Source organism: Cydia pomonella, chromosome 14 (assembly GCF_033807575.1).
Source record: "Cydia pomonella isolate Wapato2018A chromosome 14, ilCydPomo1, whole genome shotgun sequence".
Classification (NCBI taxonomy): domain Eukaryota; kingdom Metazoa; phylum Arthropoda; class Insecta; order Lepidoptera; family Tortricidae; genus Cydia; species Cydia pomonella.
The window spans coordinates 10,920,850-10,941,218 of record NC_084716.1 but is presented as its reverse complement, the minus strand read 5'-3'; the positions used below and the strand labels follow the sequence as shown (position 1 = coordinate 10,941,218).

At 37.2% G+C, this 20,369-nt stretch overlaps 1 protein-coding gene across 3 annotated transcripts; it reads left to right on the top strand.

Moving 5' to 3' along the window:
• The first annotated feature begins 40 nt into the window (after positions 1-40).
• LOC133524929 (uncharacterized) lies at positions 41-19,564 on the top strand. 3 transcript variants are annotated; one of them, XM_061861089.1, is made up of 17 exons: positions 41-327; positions 439-533; positions 1,031-1,187; positions 2,282-2,407; positions 3,613-3,767; positions 4,947-5,030; positions 5,738-5,860; positions 6,393-6,554; positions 7,221-7,643; positions 9,106-9,186; positions 10,829-10,887; positions 11,682-11,816; positions 13,084-13,172; positions 13,701-13,791; positions 15,114-15,209; positions 17,324-17,481; positions 18,422-19,564. In XM_061861089.1, the coding sequence occupies exons 1-17, from the start codon at positions 141-143 to the stop codon at positions 19,462-19,464; spliced, it is 3,264 nt and encodes a 1,087-aa protein (XP_061717073.1). In that variant the 5' UTR covers positions 41-140; the 3' UTR covers positions 19,465-19,564. The 3 variants fall into 3 exon arrangements, with proteins under 3 accessions (XP_061717073.1, XP_061717074.1, XP_061717075.1); XM_061861090.1 differs by lacking the exon at positions 4,947-5,030; XM_061861091.1 differs by lacking the exon at positions 15,114-15,209.
• Positions 19,565-20,369: the final 805 nt, after the last annotated feature.

The following is a 20,369-nucleotide window of genomic DNA, read 5'->3' as shown; positions in this document are numbered from 1 at the left end:
TACGGAAATCATATTGATAGTTTTCAAACGTCAACAACAAAACAAACGTCAGTCACATTGGCAAGTTTTCAAATTGCAGTGAAAACCTCTATATTTAGGACCCCAAATTAGAAAATGAAGCAAAAATAACACGGATAAGAATGGAACCTTACTTAAAAGAAAGTCATCCGAATCCTACGGTGCAAAATCAAGATATGAATAAAGCCGAATCGGTTGAAAACTTTCAGAAATTCATGTATGAATTGTTTGATAAAAATGGTATTCTCAACGATTTGAGGGCTTATTTACGCGGGCATATTGTTGATGTGTTAAAAAATGCGCAAACTGGTATGTGAAATGCATTATATATTACTACGAATCATTTATAAATAGGTACAAAGGTGTTGTTACAAGTGTGAACCATTGTCATGACCATATTTACTTTTGCTATTATTACAGGAGACCCTCCATCATGTCAAAAGCATTTTACACAGCGTCTGGACTCTACTTTCCAGGCTTTGAATATGCTAGTTGCCGAGTATTTGCTATGTCTGGTGAGTTTGGAATTGAAACTTGCTATTTAATTATTTAGTACACTTACATACTGATAATGTAGATTTTTTATGCTATTTGAAAGTAGAACATGTGATCTATTACATGCTTCTAACCATTTTTGTTGGTTAGAGAGGTCTCCAAATTGTAACCCTTAAATCAACACAAAATGGATCGTCGAGAGTTCATACCTCCTCAGTGCTAAATAGTTGTAATAATTCAGTTTAGGAATAAAATGCAAAAAGAGGTTAAAAGGTTAAGTGCAGTATTTTGGATGCTGAAGAGATAAGGGTTAGTGTAGTATTTAAAGTCCATTTAGTCAGCCAATCAAATAGATCCAAAATCCAGGGTGGATTTATTGCCATAAACTGTATACCTTATGTGTTTGAGTAGTTTAACTTTGTTGTCCTCATCTTCTTTGCATATAAAACATATATATAAGTAGGTACAGTTGACATTTACTTAGATGGAATTTAAATATAGAATAATTATGTTTCAGGAGTTCAACTACAGCCTCTCTGTGTTTGTGTCAGAGATACCGTTAGCCAACATGGTGTTTGGTCTCGCCAAATCCCTCATGGGGCTGGGTGCAGATGGAGAAGCCACCAAACTTAGGTTCGGGGAAAATGATGTCTGGTCCATACTGAACTATTTAGGTTAGTATTGCAATGTTTATTTATTTTATGGTAGCTCATGCAGGAACATATTTTATGTTAAGTTGATCACATATACATACATACTGTATCATCATGTAGAATCTTGAATCTGAGCTGACTGGCTGTAACTAATTTATTTATACTAAGTATAATAATGGTAATTAATATTAGTTGAACTATCAATAAGCTAAACTTAATGCTGTAAGGTATTCTCTACCAGTCAGCAGTAGTAATATAGTAGGAAATTTCTATTCTTTTAGTTATAATATTTTTTTTATTCATGAGTTCTTGGTTCCAGTTCAAAGACATAATTAAACAACCTGAATTGAATTGGTGGTTTTTTTATCGAATTTTAAAGTTGAATATTGGAGAATATTTTCCAATCTCTACAACATACATGTATAACACAATACTTACATACATACATACCTAATACATTTACATACTTAAATCATCTCCAATACTAAATTATGGGAATTGAGAGATATGGGGATTGAACTAAGGAGATATTTTTGCGTAAATGGTGCTGGATAGGACATGTTTTACTTAGGCCAAACAACCGCCTATCCAAACAAGCGCTGACTTGGAAAATGCCCAGAAAAAGGGGGCAAGGTCACCCACATACCTGGAGCAGGAGGAGGCCGCGCTGGACCATGAAAAATATAAATCCCTTCTGAAAGCCCTATGTCCCTGATGAGGGATAACAGGATACCATCATCACCATCACATATTTAAATGACCAATTCTTGACAACCGGTTTGGCCTAGTGGGTAGTGACCCTGCCTACGAAGCTGACGGTCCTGGGTTCAAATCCTGGGAAGGGCATTTATCTGTGTGATGAGCATGGATATTTGTTCCTGAGTCATGGGTGTTTTCAATGTATTCAAGTATTCATAAATATTTATATATTATATATATCGTTGTCTAAGTACCCTCAACACAAGCCTTATTGAGCTTACTGTGGGACTTAGTCAATTTGTATAATAATGTCCTATAATATTTATTTTTTATTTTTTTTATTCTTGGGTATTTATTATTTTGATTATTTGAACCAATTATTTATTCACTATAGTACCCTTTAATATATTTTTTAGGTGTTAAGTGTGACTCCGAGCATGCCAACGCCATTGTAGACATGTATAAGGCACAAGAAAAGTCTCCACTATTGATCTGCATCCTCAAATGTGCACAGCTTTGTGAAATAGAACAAAATGATGCTGGTAAGATTAAATGTATGAATTAAGTTAACCCTTATTTCATTGATTCATTAAAAATCAGGGTTGATGAAAATCTACTACTACTAACCTAACCTACCTACCGTTGGGAACCCTAACTTCACTGTTGGTGACCCATTGAATTCACAATAAAAACGAACCTGTGAAAATAGTTTTAAAGTAAAAGAAATAGGTACCTACATCTAAACTAAATTTCTAAAATAACCTATCTTCTCCACCCATCCCCACAAACTTTGCCTTATCATTCTTGTATTGTGAAAATTATACTACTTATTTCAATTCTAAATCCTCGAATCCTATATGTTGAATATGCCCACGCATCTCATGATATAATTTATAGATTATGACATGACGGAGTTATGATTTCATACAAGTTAAGGCGAAACTATGTACTAAAGGCGAATTCAGGTTACGTATTTTTACCAACCCTCTTTTTGATAAACTTTAACCCTGATAACGGGGTTTGTTCATCACACTGGCATGTACAATTGTCAACAACATTATTAATGAAGTTGCATGCGTTCATAGGCTATGATAGTAACTGCTAAACATCGATCAAACTCTATGATTTGTACCAAAATGACAGTTGTATGGTCAGATTATGACAGAAGTATACTTTGTACTCGTCCATAGCCATAAAAAAAAAATGTTTTTCCACTTCTATATATTTTCTATTTTCCAAGATTTTTCAGCATGTTATTGACACAATTAAAAAACTAAATTTATGGTATTCCTTTTTTTTTCTAAATTTGCAATAAAAACAATTTTTTTTAACCCTTTTCTAGGCCCCACCAATCTACAAGGTTTTCCCAAAAAATCCAAATATATTCCAATTAATCCAGCTTTGACGATTCATTTGAAGACAAGTCACATTTCCAGAAACTGCAATCTAATTTGAAACTTAAATCGCAATGCTAAAGTTGAAATTGTGATGGCGCGTATGTGGTCGATAAATCGTACTATGCCTGGAAAAGGGTTAAAGCGAAACCTATAAACCAGGAATATATTATGATGAAGCGATCAAGATCAGAGTGATTTGTTAAGATTTAATTATATTAAATATATACTAAATTTCTTAGAAAATACCGTTATTTCGTTAGGATCACAATGCTATTATTCCCTCTTAAGTTAATTGGACAGTCAAATTGTGTAGTTTTCTAGAGACTTAAAATAATTTTCCGAATTTGCAGTATCACAAGAAACTATCTCTACTAGCTCAAAGAGTTCCCTGGATAACCGCTCTATCGGCTCGCAGTGTAAACACGACACATTCTGCAAAGCTTGTCGCGGCAGATACAGGCGGCTAAAGGAGAGATATAGGAAGAAGAAGGCACGTTATTTAGAGGTATATATTTTATGTATTTATAAGAATGGGTAAATACCAATTTAACAGTAATTTTACAGTCTGCGTCTTAAAATACATGCACAGTAAGCTGCGAAATTGCATGGAGAAATTATGAATGAATTAATTGATAAAGTCGCCATGCACTTTTATGGCATTTACCGCCAAAGAATATGTCATTTGACGCGCGCGGCTACAGCTCAATATCAACCTTCGTACCCTCGGATAGTGTTCACAATGACGTGCGCATGCCTAGGCGCGTTCAGCTCAAAGAATTAAAGAAAATAATAATTTATCAGCTTATACACACCGTTTCGTAGTAAGCAAGGCAACAGGACCTAGATGTTGACTAGTATTTGGTGTACATACATATCTACATGTACCTATATCAGTATGCAGGAGCCTGCTAAACGAGATGAAATAGTACATTACGATACAAGTGCGAAAAATAGGAAATTCGAAACGAGTGGCGATAAATTAAAACACGACCGAAGGGAGTGTTTTAAATCGACACGAGTTGCGAATTACCTATTCGCACATGTATCGTACAACGTTTTACAGTACATATGGCCCTTTAAATGTTCGACACAGTAACGTAATATGCTACTTCTCGCACTAGTGCTATAAAGTAGCCCCATATGTACTGTAAATATATTTCGAATATCAGTCCGTTTTAGTGCCTCCACGCTGACAGACTTTCTGCCTTCCTTATTTTGATTTGTTATTGAATCACGATCCACTGTAGAGGGACACAATGTGTTTTAATTTTTGATAGGTGGCAATGGATAGGTTTTCTCATATTGATTTTATACTCTGTTATAATAATCATAAAGTCCAATGTACAATTGGGCAGCGTGATTTAACTATCGACGAAACCTAGAAAATTAAATGGATTAGGTAAAGTGACTTGGCTATCAACCAAGTTACGAACTAGCTTTGAAACATAACAATTGAATATGATTTAAATTTCATTCGATTCGAGTTCGATGAAATTTAAATCATATTCAATTGGAACAGAGTTGCATTTAATTTGTTTCGTTCAATTTTCAAGCAAAATAAAATCAACTGTATTCCCTGCAGGCCTGCACTATAGGTTCAAATTTCAGTGGCAAATTTTTGGATTTTTCATTTGTATGGCCTTAGGAGGATACGAAAATATGCATGACGAATTTTTGGTTGCAGACGGCACAAGCAAAGACAAAAGCACTGAATGTGGAAACTCTTATGAAGAATATCGGTGAATTGGAACGAAGCCTCGTTGACGAGGTCTACAGCATTTTACTATTAGCCCATTGAAAGAAAGTTGTCCACTAAGGGCCAGTTGCACCAACCACATTTTGCGTCGCGATCAACGTCGCTCAGCAGTCAATAAAACTTCCCATACGATAGAATCTTGCGAACACTTTAACGGCGACGGACTGTTTGGTGCAACTGACCATAAGTCTTTCAAAATCACGCCTGTAGTTATTATTTCATGTTTACGTTTAAGGAATTTGGTTTACTATAGTTAATTAGTTATTACTATTTTAATTAGTTGGTATTTTTATCCAAAATAAGACTTTGAAAAAAGATTTTCATTACCGGAGCCAAAAGGCGTACTTATGTATGATTATTGCTTGGAGGAATTAATAACTGGAGTCGCCTTTAAGAGCTTACCCCTCAGTGTATGGACTGACGTTTATCTGACAGCCATGTACGTAACCTAAAAATATCCACACATTTGACGTTCCCCTCCCCGCAAAAATCGGCAGGCTCTTTTGTACAGAAAATTACAGACAGCGTCTCCAGTTGATAAATCCTCCTGGGATTATTATGATAAAAAAAATTAAGTCCTACTTCTTTAGTCCTTCCAGTTTTTTCGTCTTTGAATGATAGCCCATTTTACATCTATGTAGGTAACAAAATTTGGTTAAGTAAATAAAATTCAGCATTGTGTCTATATCCTTATTAAGTTTTGCACGTGTTGTTCACAGATGTTCGAACAATTGAAGACGGTATACGAATCGGAAATAGACATGTTCAAAGCGGAACACGAAGGAAAGATCAAAAACTCTCTGGCCAGCCATGTGGAGCACTTCCAACGGATGCAAAAAGAGGTACAGAGAGCGGGTATGAACTGGAGATGGTAACATTGGTAACACAGAAGCCGCCTGTTCATTGGCGCGAAACTTTATGTCATGATTCCATTTTTAGATTTAAGCCACTAGTTGGCAGACCCTACTATGCGAAATAGAGCCAGCGCTTAGTGTAGGGGGCAGCACCTGCTTAGAACAAGAAGCGTGAATTGTTTTCTCTTTCGATTCAGGTCACGAGATGGCAGACCCTCCAACACGCACGGTCTCTAAAGTATCACATTGCTTAACTAAGAATAGTTATAATACGTCGTATGAATTACATAGTTATGTTTTTTCTTAAACTTAAAATACTATCTTACTGACAAGAATAGGACAATTATTTTACTTGGACTCTAAAAAAAATATGGATCAATTGACTATATTAGAGTGCAAGTACAATTACTTTACTAGGATCTAGTATGACACATTTCAAGGTGCACGTCGAGTCTCCCTATAAATGAGTAGTATATGATTTTGTCATATTTTGAACACTCTCTGTTAATATTTCTGATAGTTGGAAGAATCGTACAAAGCGCGGGAAGAAGCGTTAAAAGCGAACATCGATGACAAGAAGCGCTTCCTGTGGGGCCTCGCGCAGGCTCTGAGGGCACAGCACTCGCAGATGACCAAAGCCATGCAGGCTGTCAGGAAACAGACCTCGGACATTGTGAAACAGGTATAGCGACATCCATATACATCCATATTTGTCAATCGAAGCTTCTGGCAGTTAGGAGAATCGTACTAAGCGCGAAGAGGCGTTGAAAGCGAAAATCGACGACAAGAAGCGCTTCCTGTGGGGCCCCGCGCAGGCTCTGAGGGCGCTGCACTCGCAGATGACTAAAGTCATGCAGGATGTCAGGAAACAGACCGCGGACATTGTGAAACAGGTATCGATATCCATATACATCCATACGTGTATAGTGATATCCATATTCATGTTTGTTTCGTTACGATATCCTGGGTCACTCTTAAAAGTCTGCACGGATAGCATGGTCGCGGTTTCATTGCCTGTCGTGTCCTGCATCACTTTCGCACTTGAATATTTGTTAGAACGTGACAGGGCTCAGGATCGCTTCGTCCACAATCCTATTTCGTCACCATCTTAGCCCTTAACTGGAATAATTAAAATTACATTGGCATTCTAATATGTATTGCATATTTCGTTTTATTTTCAGATTGAAAGCTGAAAAAAGGTTCTTTCATTTTATTGTATTTATATTTCTGAGTGCAGAGCATGTAACACGTATATATTATATATGATTGATTTCAACTATAGTTCTCACGCTAGCTCAATGTGGATTAGAGATGAGATACAATAATCTCAAAATGTTATTTTTAACAGGAAGAAAACCTGAAAATGCAGCGAACAGAAGCCGAAGAATCTCTAAAGAAACGTGCAGAAGAAATGAGACAGCAAATAGCAGAAGAACTTATCATTCTGGAACGACACTTAAACACCATGAAGACAGAGCGAGAAAGCATCAATAGAGAAAGAACGAACTCTGAAACTAAAATAAACAACGAAGTTCAAAACTACTTACAAAACCATTATCATCTATGGAAAGAAGAGCTAAAAGTACTAAAGATGTATATGGAAAATGCTACGCTTCATCCTAAGAGTGTAATAGAAAAGAGTACGATAACTGATGATGTGTTTAAAGGGATGAACAACGAGATAGAGAGAGACAGAGGTATGGTTAGAGAAGGAAGGCCTAACCAGGTTGTAAATGATTTGAAGAAACAGAAGAATGTTAATTTTAATCAGGTGAGTTTATATTGAGTTTGGAAGTTTGTAAAATAGTACATAGTGTACATAGCATAAAAGAGAACTTGTGACCAATTGGTGCAAACTATATTTCGTCAACTATACCAAATGTCTGTTATTGTTTAAAGTTCTAAAATAATTTATACTAATTAAATACTCTAATTGATATCTTTGCATAGAATGTTTGGGATGTCAAGTTTTAGTGTTATTAAAAAGTATAATATTTATAATATTTCATTTCGATTGTAAGAAAAATACCAGCATATATTTTTTATTGCACTCTCGTATTTATGCATGTATGTCGCTCAGGCGTAGTCAGAAAGGAAGTGCTTCACTTCTTTTGCTCTACCGACCTTCGTAAGTGGAGTATGTGTATAAACTTCCCTTGTCTTAGACGGTCTTTACCACATCGACCAAGTTTTATTTTAATTTATTATAAACTGACCGGCTATTGAAAGTGAAGACAGAGTCTAAGATGGTGCTCACCGGTTTAGTAGTAGCCTATTTACTTTTTATTTAAAGAGACCGAGTTTATATTAGTCAGAGAATTCATATGGCGAGAGTCCATTTCATTCCTTAGCAGTGCGCACCAAAAAAGGCGAGGCAAATCGTTTTGTGCGGACAAATAGAACGTTTACAACGAACGGGTGCATTCGCTCCCCGCGCGGTGCCTATTTCCGTCTAGTTAGTCTAATATTATTAGTGTGTTGTCATAGGGATGATGACACATGTTGAATTTTATAACAAAATCTAGTAAAATAGATAGCAAATGAGCAATTTATCGCAATAATGTGATTATTAAAATAATATATGGAAATGATAAAAAAATATAGGACCTGAAAGTTTCAAAATAAAAGGTTTTTTTTATTTCCAAAAAGGAATAAAGTAAGGGTACCAGTCGATTCCTTACATTTTATCCAAATAAATATTTTATAGCAAATATATACCTACATAGACACAATATTTCACCAACAAAATCGCAATTTTAATGTTTTTCATACTTCAAGATGAGCTCTCGGTGACCGTGACGTTTACTTATCGTTTTGTTGGGAGCGTTTCGCGAGTGAAGTACGACTGTCGGACGTTGACTATCATTTCTGACTTTTGTATTGCTTTAATGCAATGGGTCCCATATAGACATTTGATTCCAAAAACGAACCTGAACGATTGATACTATTAATAAAAAAATTGACATCTTGCCTATTGTAACCCATACGACTTGACTGGGGCCCATATATTGAACGATATTAGTCTAATATTATTAGTATGTTGTCATGGTAACTCATACAGATTGACAGTTCGTGGACTAGTAATATTAGTCTAATAAGTTCGAGAAATGGGCCCCAGTTCGTGGACTAATAATATTAGTCTAATACTGATCTAGAAATGGGCCGTAGGACGTCCGATGATGGGAAGGGGTAGGTCAAATGAAATATTTTAAATTAGGCTGTGTTGTCTGCAGGGCGAGGCGCAAGGCGAGTCTCGCGGCAGTCGCAGCTCTTCCAGTTCGGAGGACGAACGTGTTCGGCGTAGCGAGAGACAGGTCAGGGCCTTGTGCATTTTTCAAGAAGTTGACAAATTAAGTTTTATCTTCAGAAACAATTAAGAAGACCGGACCGATACGACCTTCAAGAAAAGAGCGTATTCTTAGGGGCCGGCGACGCACTTTCAACCCCTCTGATGTTGCAGGTGTCCATGGGCGGCGGTAATCGTTTACCATCAAGCGATTCGTCTGCTCGTCTGCCTCCTGTATGATAAATAATAACCGGCCAAGAGCATGTCGGGCCACGCTCAGTGTAGGGTTTCGTAGTTACTCTTCCGTCACAATAAGCTAAACTGGAGCTTAAAGTATAGTAAATTGTTAACCAAGGGATGAAACGGTACCTTTCACCTGAGTTAAACAAATAGGCAAATTTGCATAATCAGTACCTAATTAAAATAAGTCTTTTTACTATGAAGGGAAAACTTTTTGCGATAACTCAAAAACAGCTAAACTGATCATGTCCGCTATAGTTTTCATTTAATGTCTTTCTTAAGCTATACTTCCACGATTTTTTTCATATTTTTTGGACCTATGGTTCAAAAGTTAGAGGGGGGGGACATATTTTTTTTTTTCTTTCGGAGCGATTATCTCCGAATATATTCACTTTATCAAAAAATTATTCATGAAAACCCCTATTAGTTTTGAAAGACCTTTCCAACAATACCCCACACTCTAGGGTTGAAGCGAAAAAAAAATTTCACCCCCACTTTACGTGTAGGGGAGGTACCCTAAAAAAAATTAAATTTTTAGATTTTATTGTACGACTTTCTCGGCTTTATTGATTTATATATCCATGCCAAATTTCAGCTTTCTAGCACTAACGACCACGGAGCAAAGCCTCGGACAGACAGACAGACAGACGGACATGGCGAAACTATAAGGGTTCCGTTTTATGCCATTTGGCTACGGAACCCTAAAAATGAGATGAAAATAATAAATACATTTATTAAACGTCACAATCCATTCATGTCAAATAGTAATAATATATAGTTAATAGTAAGGTCAATGTGGAAAGACCGTCTTTCAGGTAAGACAGCACGTCTACAAGCTCTTTCGTCGCTCCTAGCTTTTGCGTTTGTACACGTACTCCACTTAGGAGAAGGTCGGTAGAGCAGAAGGAGCGAAGCTCTTCTTTTTTGAGCTAAGAACGTAGCACAAATACGAGAGTTCTTGCCCTGTGACGATCTTCTCAACCAAAAATTTTATATTATTTCCACATTGACCTTCTTCATTGTTTCGACCACCAGCTTTCGCAGAAAAGTTTAAAATTTCAAAAACATTATACTTATGTTTTTGAAATTTTAAACTTTTCTGCGAAAGCTACCCACTTAGCTGATAGCTGTTTACATAGCCGTAAGTAAAACTACTCTCAAGTTGGTAAAATACATTAAGCATTTTTGCATTTTGCCCAATGCTTAATTGGGCAAAATGCAAAAAATGAACAATGATGATTTCCCTCTTACCGGACACAATTAATTTAATACATTCAGTTAATGTTATTTACGTATAGCCAGCGCGAGCTACGCGTGTAGCCGATGTCGTGCATTTTCCTATTTGTAGCGAAAAATTATTTTCTATAATGTTCCTATTCGAGCGAGAAGCGGTCGTCCACTTTCCTCTTAACTTTATCTTATTTTTCCAGCCGACATACGTCAGGCCGGTATCACCTCAGCACGCACCAGTTTCGCTTCTCGAGCAGAGGTAGGTCTTACAGGTTTTTAGAAGGGTCTAGTAAAAAAATGTGTAATGAAGGCCTACTAGAAGTTAGTGAAACGAGGATTTTCGTGACCCGATTTTAGCAATTACCATGTTTTTTTGTCACATTTAAGATTTACTAACAAAGTTATAACACACTATTTCCACAGAAATTTATATGAAATTGATTAGATTACGTAAAAGTACTTTGTAACAAGTACTGGCAAACAAAATCACAATTTGATACTGAGTTTTAGGAGTGAGTGTAGTGTGTGTACACCTTACCCACAAACACACGCGTATAGGTGACTATAGTATTTCAGGCCATGTAACGCAAGTATATTTAACGCATAAATAATACATCTAAACTCGAACCTAGTTGTTTTCTTCAACGTCTAACCTCATGTGTGATGTGGGGTATTAAAGGATAACTATCTGTTCTTGAGTATACGTTTATTGTGTCTTAAATAACAAGTACATGCCAATATATACTAAGCTATGGACGTGTGTGGGTACGGTGTAGTACACACACTAAACTTCTCATGTAAAGCAAGGCATCATTTTTAGATTTTATTCATACTACACATATTTCGTACCGTTACGTAATCGCTCACGGATCGCTTACGTAATGCATAGTTACAAAAGTTTTGTGGTAGAAACGCTCCGTGGTCCGACGATGTCTTTCCATTTCCGTGATACATATCTTATTAATTATCATTTATTCTACTTACAACACATGTGGAAAGACCATTTTTAGTTCTGATCTTATTTATTATTAGTGTGTTATTATTTTCATGTAGCATACGAGAGACCGAATGTGGTTGGCGAAAAGGTGCAGGAGAAGAACGAACTTTACTCCCTAGTGCAAGAATATTGGTCCCCGGCGACACCATACCGTTCGTCGGCGTCGTCGGTCGGAGGAGCGACAGCCGCAGGTAACACTTTATACTGAGCCTTGTGGTCACTAGACGAATCGTCAGATAACTACGCGATAAAGTACGTTCTTTTATACTACGTCGGTGGCAAACAAGCATTCGGCCCGCCTGATGGTAAGCAGTCTCTGTAGCTTATGTACGCCTGCAACTCCAGAAGAGTTACATGCGCTTTGCCGACCCTAACGCTCCGCACCCTCGTTGAGCTCTTAGTCTAAAGTCCTTATGAGTAGGGTCTAGTGTTATTTGGTTGCGGTTTTCTGTAAGGTACTTCCCCAGTTGGGCTCTGCTCTAGATCTGGAATGACATCCTCTGTGCTGTGCCCTACCACATAAAGAAGAAGGCACTCACAGTGCCCATACCTCTCTTTTGGACGTAGTTTAGACGTACCCGGATCCAAAAAGTACGAGAGAAAGATACGTATCTTGGCTGTGTGAAAGTGAGACAGTGTCGAATTTAAACATACTAATACTAAGATCATTATATGGTTTATCTCACGTATTTTAGTTAGTCGCGTGACCTGTATCGGAGAGCCTAGGTCTCCATTTTCAAGCACTAGCAGTGCATGAACAGCCGTTCACGATAAAACGTATAATTAATTGGCTTTAGCATCGTGGTGGCGAAAAGGAGCGGGAGAAGAATGCCACTCCCTATTGCAAGAATATTGGTGCCCAGCGACACCATACCTAGTGCCAATTTTACTGCTAGGCTCGCGTGACTCTTAATGCCTTCTAATAAACATTACACAACTTTACTTGTAAACATAAAACAGTCGTGGTGGTCAAAAGTATTAGGTGTAGTATTCGTAAAGGCCACCCATGCATCATTTATTTATTTATTTATTTATCTTTCAGTAGAAGTAGCAGAGAAAGCGCTATTATTGTTTGTTCTTGTCACAGTATCATTTTTCCTTTCCCCTACTTCTAAAAAGTTCTAAGTGACGTAGACGTTTTTGTTGCCCACCGTTTTTTATGGTCGACAACAAATAACCCGACTAAATTACGTAGGTCGTTTTTCGTATGTTGTCAGGAGTGTTATTAATTTTGTCGCGTTGCGTATGTTCTGTCCTTCCGGGCGTACGCGGTATAGAACATCTATATGATTCTACCATCTACGGGGCCACCCCACACTAGCGTCTAGTCAATTCTATGACTGTTGCTCGACGCAGCGTTAACGCAACCGCACAGCGACGCCATGATCCATATCGCTGACTAGACGCCGACGCTCGAAAGGCGCTAGTGCGGGGGGCCGTAATGCGTGGTCCTCGCAGGCACCTGCTCAACCGCTGGCGCGTGCTGCGCCGCCGCGTGTCGCCGCTCGGAGCCGCGCTGGCGCACCCCGTGCCGTCCGACGTACCCGGTGAGTCGTCTACTACGACGGAATATACAGGCCGTCCCAAGACTATGTATTTTGGTATTCAATTTTTTTCTTATTTAATGCATGTTCATTGTAAGGTAATGTTTTGAAAAAATGTGTCGCGCCGAGTTTCTTGCCGGTCCATATTGGGATACCCTCCTCCAATTGAGGGGGGATTTAAATCTTCTCGGGTCAGAGGTGTAGGGTTAGAGCCGGTGTAGCTTTATTTGACGTTCATAAGCGCATTGTAATATGCCTACTTGAATAATAAACTATCTTTATCTTTATGGGTCATCAAGGGAAAGTACCTTAGATATCGTAGATAGGATATTTTGCTGAAAGAAGACTTTACGTTATTTTTAAAAGTCAGTAATTCTGCATTTAAAGATTTTCTAAGAATTAATTGCTTCATCTGGGAATCGAATCCCTTGATGTCCCATAGTCCTGGGATGCCCTGTATACTCTTGTACACACAGCTAAGGTAGGTATTGGACAGGTGGAATACCATCCTAACGCATGTTTCATTTTCAGCGAAAAATACCGTGATCCGTGTACACAGTCCGTCTTCGGAGCCCATTCGGAACACGGTAGAGATTCGCCAGGACACTACAACACCCACTAGGTAAAAAGAAATAAACCATTTTTAAATTACGCGCAACCAGTGGACGAAGCGGCCTCTCACTTAAAGGGCCCTGGGAGCCAACCTTTTTTAATAGCTTGGGGAATACACATTAAAAGATAAAAGGCCTCGCACATGTGACTTCGCCTACGGATAGATTAGCGAATGTTCTTTCGAGGGGCAAAGGCGCAAGTTGCGCCCCGCAACGCATACAAACAAAACAAAAAAGGATGTAGTTGTTTGTGTGCCCTATTATGACATTTGCGATTTCGAAGCCGAGACATCGATATAGCAATGTTTCATACCCGGAAAAATTCGTTTCAGAGATTTCGGCTTAGTTGGGTGATTTTATTTTACGATACTTAATTGTTAACAGTAAAATTGCGTCGAAACTGATATTTTTCGGCTATCCAGATATTCGTTTGATCATAGAAAAATAATTGCTTATAGTGCTTACTCCATACATCAGATTCCTTATATAATAACTTGTGTGGGAGGTATGGTAAAATAGTACATTACGATACAAGTGCGAAAAATAGGAAATCCGAAACGAGTGGCGATAAGTTAAAACACGACCGAAGGGAGTGTTTTAAATCGACACGAGTTGCGAATTACCTATTCGCACATGTATCGTACAACGTTTTACAGTACATATGGACCTTGAAATGTTTTACACAGTAACGTAATATACTAATTTTCGCACTAGTGCGGTAAAGTAGCAACATATGTACTGTAAAGTATTTTTTTACTCGTCGACTGTAATGGTTGAACTAAGATTTCGTTATTAATAATCTATAATTGCGTATGTTTCATGTATGGGTTCCTAAACTCGACTATTATATTCATTTCAATACGCTGTAATCACCTATAAATATTTTGACGAATCACCTGCCGCCGCGCTCCCATAGAAATGTCTTTTGTACTCCATTTTTGGTTCCCAATTTTTATTAATTATTTAGGTTTTATAGTAAAAAAGTATTATTTTAGATGATTAGTAGAAAAAGTAGTGTATACAATAGTTATATAATCAAGCTTTTCAATCTCGTACCTTACTTAGGCAACTCAGCAAGCTTCGTTGCCTAAACACGTTAATCGACTGACAAGCTCTCAATTATGTATTACGATTGTATAAAATTATAACTAATAAGTTGACAACTCGCTTAATACTTAATATTTTCGTAAAGCATATTCAAAACTTATTATAAATGGCTTTTTATCCATTTATGGAGTGAGCACTCTTAACTTACTTATTCTCAATGGTTTGATAGAATAAAAGGTTAATATCTGGCATCTTAAATATTCTATTAAAACACCATATATTTCAGAGACAGTTCTAAAGTTGCTACGGCAGCGGAATCGCCAAAAACAGGCGAAAGAAGCCCCAGGTCCGTCCTGAAGGAAGCTAAAGAGAAATTGAAGACGTCAGTAACTATATAGAAGTCTACATATATCTGCTTTGCATTAAAGTTGCCTGGTTGATAGATCCAGATAACTTATACTAGGTGGAACGCATACCGTCAACCAGGGTGAATAGGGACGGCGGGGTGTATCAAAATCTACTATTATTTTCAATCGTATGATATAATTTGTGTTAGTGTTTTATCAAAGAGAATTTGAAGAGGTGGACTGTCAAAGAAAAGTTTGTAGCCAAAGTAAATTTAATGCCATCTTTCGACACATGATTAAAAATTTTGGAACGCCATTTGACTTTGATTCTTATTATTTCAATGATATGTGTTAAATTTGTTAAATACCAAAAAGTGGCGTCGTCTAATAGATAAAGGCCAAAGGTACGACGGCAACGATTCGAGCGATGGCGCCACCTTTTAATATTTAACACATATCAGTGAAAGAATAAGATTCAAAGTCAAAATGGCGTTCGAAAAGTTTTAATCATGTGTCGAAAGTTGGCAGTAAATTTATTGTGGCTACAAAATTTTCTTTGACAATTCACCTCTATTTCAATTCTCTTTGCTTTTATGAAACTAGCTTTTGGTCGCGACTTCTTCTGCGTGGATTGAGTAATTTAGGTAGCTGCTTTTAATTGATTCCTTATACAAACTTCGTTTAAGAGACAATTATACCGCCTTGATAAAGTGTAATGGAAATCATTTAATTCGAGCATAATGCTTACATCAGTTATCAGGCCACGGATCAATTATCTCACTTTTGGAGTAGAAGTGAGATAATTTTCATCCTTTTAAGGGATGATTTCCGGGATAAAAACTACCCTATGTAGGTACTTCCCCGGGACTCAAACTATCTCTTTATCAAATTTCAACTGAATCGTTTCAGCTATTTAAGCGTGAAGAACTAAGAGACAGACAGAGACAATTTCGCATTTATAATGTTATTTAATTATTTAATTTAACATTGTTATTCTTCTGTCAATACATTCATTAACAAATGTAAATTGTAATATTAAATTACTCCGCCAATGGTTTTATTTATTTATTAGTTAATTTTATTTCTAAATCTAATTTGTTATTCATTATTACTTGTTGTTATTACTTGCATGAATTGCATGAAATTCTAATGTTAATCGTAGTATGTAAGGTTAGGTTTATATCTTGTACATAGTTAATTTAGTTAGTATAAAAACAATATTTGTACGCCAGTCGTGGCAAAACAAGGATCGGTCAAAACCAAAAATGTAAAATCCATGTATATACGCTTGTTTGACTCAAATAAACCATTCATTTATTCATTCATTAGTATGGATTATTAGATAAATATCATTCCCGGTTTTTATCAATATTCGGCCTGGTTGACGCTACCGATATTGTATATAGTCAATATGCATTCAACATACAAAAGAGAATTGACCTTTTGTAATAGACAGAATAGATGTTTGATTTGGCCGTAATGACCGCGATATCCCCTACTATTTATATATTTTGACGACCGGTTTGGCCTAGTGGGTAGTGACCCTGCCTACGAAGCTGATGGTCCCGGGTTCAAATCCTGGTAAGGGCATGTATTTGTGTGATGAGCATGGATATTTGTTCCTGAGTCATGGGTGTTTTCTATGTATTTAAGTATTTATATATTATATATATCGTTGTCTAAGTACCCTCAACACAAGCCTTATTGAGCTTACTGTGGGACTTAGTCAATTTGTGTAATAATGTCCTATAATATTTATTTATTTATTTATTTATTTATTTATTTATTTATTTATTTATTTATTTATTACAGGCCGTTTCACGAAAGCTGGCATGAATAGAATCAACGAAACCACGAAACTTTCATTGTATGAGTGATACATGTATTGGTATATAGTCAGAGCCGCCATTTTATTGGTTAATGTCATACACACAGGTATTTTCATTCGCTCATTCGTTCGACTCATGCTAGCTCTTGTGAATTGACCTGTATATAAGTACCGTGCCATAGTTCACCGGTCCACATAACTGATAATTCGTAAACCTTATTGCAATGATATAAGGTACACCATTGGTCAGTTAGTGTTGATGTTAGTACAGTGTTTGTTGTTTTATAGAAACCAAAAATAATCGCTATCCTTTTTAACCAGTGTTACCCGAGCGTCGGCCTCGCGCGAGAAGAGTCCGAGCGCGGTGCTGCGCGAGGCCAAGCGCCGGCTCCGCAAGCTGGAGATCGAGGCCGAGGCCGTCGAGCGCTCCTACATGGACTTCCGCCGCCGCCGGGACCGCGGCCCTGAACGAGATGATCGTACGTATAGGGCTTTATCTTACTGGCGATTTGCGAGCGAGTTGCAAGCGCCCAAAGATTTCGCCGCGAGCGTACCACGAATAAAAAAAAACAGTATCTTAGTATGCAGCGAAATCGTTGTGCGCTTGCAGAGCATTCGTGCCCACTATATTAAGAACGCTTGATTGTTTTAGCGCAATCACACTAGGTGTTTCACCGGATCGATCGCCGAAAGCAAAATAGTAGGTGATTTCGAGCTCGTGATTCAGAATGTCAAAAATGTATCGAGGTGCAGTAGGTTCAGAAAACTGAGTTTAAAAAAGTCGTAGCGCTTTTTGGATCACAATACGGCTTCTATAAATTTAATTAACTATTTTGAGACTTTTCTCGAGGGGCTATATAGATTCGATTTTTTCGCTCGATAGAAAAAAATCACAAACACAGGTCTAAAATGCACTTTAAAAATGTGTAACAAATTATGCACAAAAACTAAAAATAGGTTTGAGGGAACGTATCGTTTACTTTTATTTTATTTAAACGCACAAAAATATGACGTCCGCGCTCCCGGGCACGCACTTCCATCTCGTTCACGCTGACGCTCAGTGAGAGAAGAACGTGAACTTACTGGGCCTTAAGATGGTCATGAACAACGACCACGAAACGAAAAATATACCCCTGGGCCCATACATTTCGTCTACTTGGGCCCTCATGGTGTCCATTAGATTTTTTGTCGCAATTTTATGGGTAGTCCCATAGGAAATTTGTTTAAGACTATTTTAACACGTTTTTGACATTCAGGATCACGACCCCGAAATTACATGAGGTTGCCAGTTAACAGACATTGTTAAAATGCGGCGAACGATCCGATTAATTGTGACATTATGCGTAATAATGTACCAATCCAATATTTAACGTCTATATGTTTACGGTCCCATTGTAATGCTACTCAATTTTGTTCCAGTAACGCCTTGCATAACAACCACGGCAAGCAGATTGTCCACGCATCACAAGGAAGAAGCGCCCGAACCCTCCAGATCACAACTGCATACGACAGACTCCGTGCATTTAGACTTAGAGAAATACCTCAAGAAGTACCAAATTAATCTCGACTTGGGACAAGACCACTTTAAAAACAAAAAGACCGCCGCTAAACTAAAATATCCAGTGCCGGCAGCTTATTCCGAAATAAATAGGAAAATTGAAACCGTCCCAAAACAAGACTACTTAGAAAAACCTATTTTAGAATTTAGAAAATTATACTACACTAACCCAGAACGGGTACATCACAATCAGATATCTCTGGGCAGCGAAGAGCCCTTATGTAGAAGCAGAGATAATAGTGCAGAGGCTCAAAAAGAAAAATGTTCGAATTTGAGAAAAGAGGAAGACAATACAAGAAAGGAATTAGAGATACTCAAGCAAAGTATAATTGGAAACGATTTGCAAGATCTACCAACGAAAGATGCTGTTGAAATGTCGAGAGAGGAAAAAGCAGCCGATAATTTATTGTTAGTTGAAATAGAAAACGTAAGCGAGGTAAAAGAGTTGAATGTCGAGTACCAAACAGACATGGTAGTAGTTATAGAGAGCTCGGTAGATTTCAAGGAAGCAGTGGTGCCAGAGCGAGAAGACAGCGCAGAGAACATATCGACCATAGTCGTCAGTCCAAAGCATATAGAGGAAAATAATGTTACTATAGAAAGATTAGGGACAACAATAGAGCGGGTTAGAACTCCATCGGTGCGAGAAGAAAGTATTATTACCACAAAAGAATATTACGCAGCGAGTGGAGAAAATTATTCCCCAGAGAACATACAAATAGAATTACGCCATGAACCAGACTCTGAACTACAAATCCCAGCTCATAATTCAGTTTTTGAAACTGTGGAAGTTGTGGAGGATTATCCCGATGACTTTTCGGATGATGTGGACAACTATAAGTCTGATGATAACTCCCCTATCTCCCTCCCGAAAACATCCGAAGATGAAAACTTTTGGGATTAGTCTTATCCATAAATGAAACAAAGTTCAACCATAGTCATAATTTATTTTTCTAATGTTTATGTGAATTAAATATATAATATAAAACATACATATTATTTTACATCTTTCTTTTTTTATATAAAAGTACAAACAGTCGTAAACATATTTCTCAGTTAACATTCCACTCCCATTTTGGCTTTTAAACAGGACAGCACGAATTAATCAAAAACTATAAATGCTAACGCAGTGAATCATTTTATTGTCTTATTCGGGAACCGACGAAATGCAATCTAAAAACACAAAATAAAACCTAAAAATATCATCAATATCGACTCCTAATCGTGAGATTTTTAAAATAACTATATTATGCTGCCATTTACTGCAGATGCTCAATGTCTTGGGACAAAGATTCATTCCAGGTCTTTCTTATAAGGATCAAATGCTGTTTGCATTCAAAAATCTTTGCCCTAACTGACCGAAAAGTGCCTTTAACCTTTAACAAACGACATAGAACACAGAATGTACAATCTTAATAACTAACTGATGTCATAACTCGTTATTAAATTAATTATAGCTAATTTCGACCATTAAAATTGAACACACATTGGATCACACTTTGTTGTATATTGAACGGTTATGTTCACACTATTTGAAAGTTATTCATTATTTCACATGTGCATTCATTATGTTAGAGACATTCTAATTTTAGCCGTGCACTATTTTAAATCCATTGAATGGATTTTCTATGGCTAGTGGTGCCAATATTTTATATCTCGCACCGATTCCAAATAACACATTTATCACGATTTTTTAGTATATTATTATGTCAAACATGGGAGTTCTATGAATTTCAACATTTAGGACAGTCTTTACAAAATATTTTAAGACGTGTCATGAATATTTATTAAGTTCAATAACTCCTTTAA

What these genes read in the sequence shown, in the direction of transcription:
- LOC133524929 (XM_061861089.1), top strand. Translation starts at nt 141, where the DNA reads ATGGAACCTTACTTAAAAGAAAGTCATCCGAATCCTACGGTGCAAAAT. An exon ending in CGGAGGAGCGACAGCCGCAG is followed by an intron (nt 11,817 to 13,083) that starts GTAACACTTTAT and finishes TGGTCCTCGCAG; the next exon opens with GCACCTGCTCAACCGCTGGC. An exon ending in GCTAAAGAGAAATTGAAGAC is followed by an intron (nt 15,210 to 17,323) that starts GTCAGTAACTAT and finishes CTTTTTAACCAG; the next exon opens with TGTTACCCGAGCGTCGGCCT.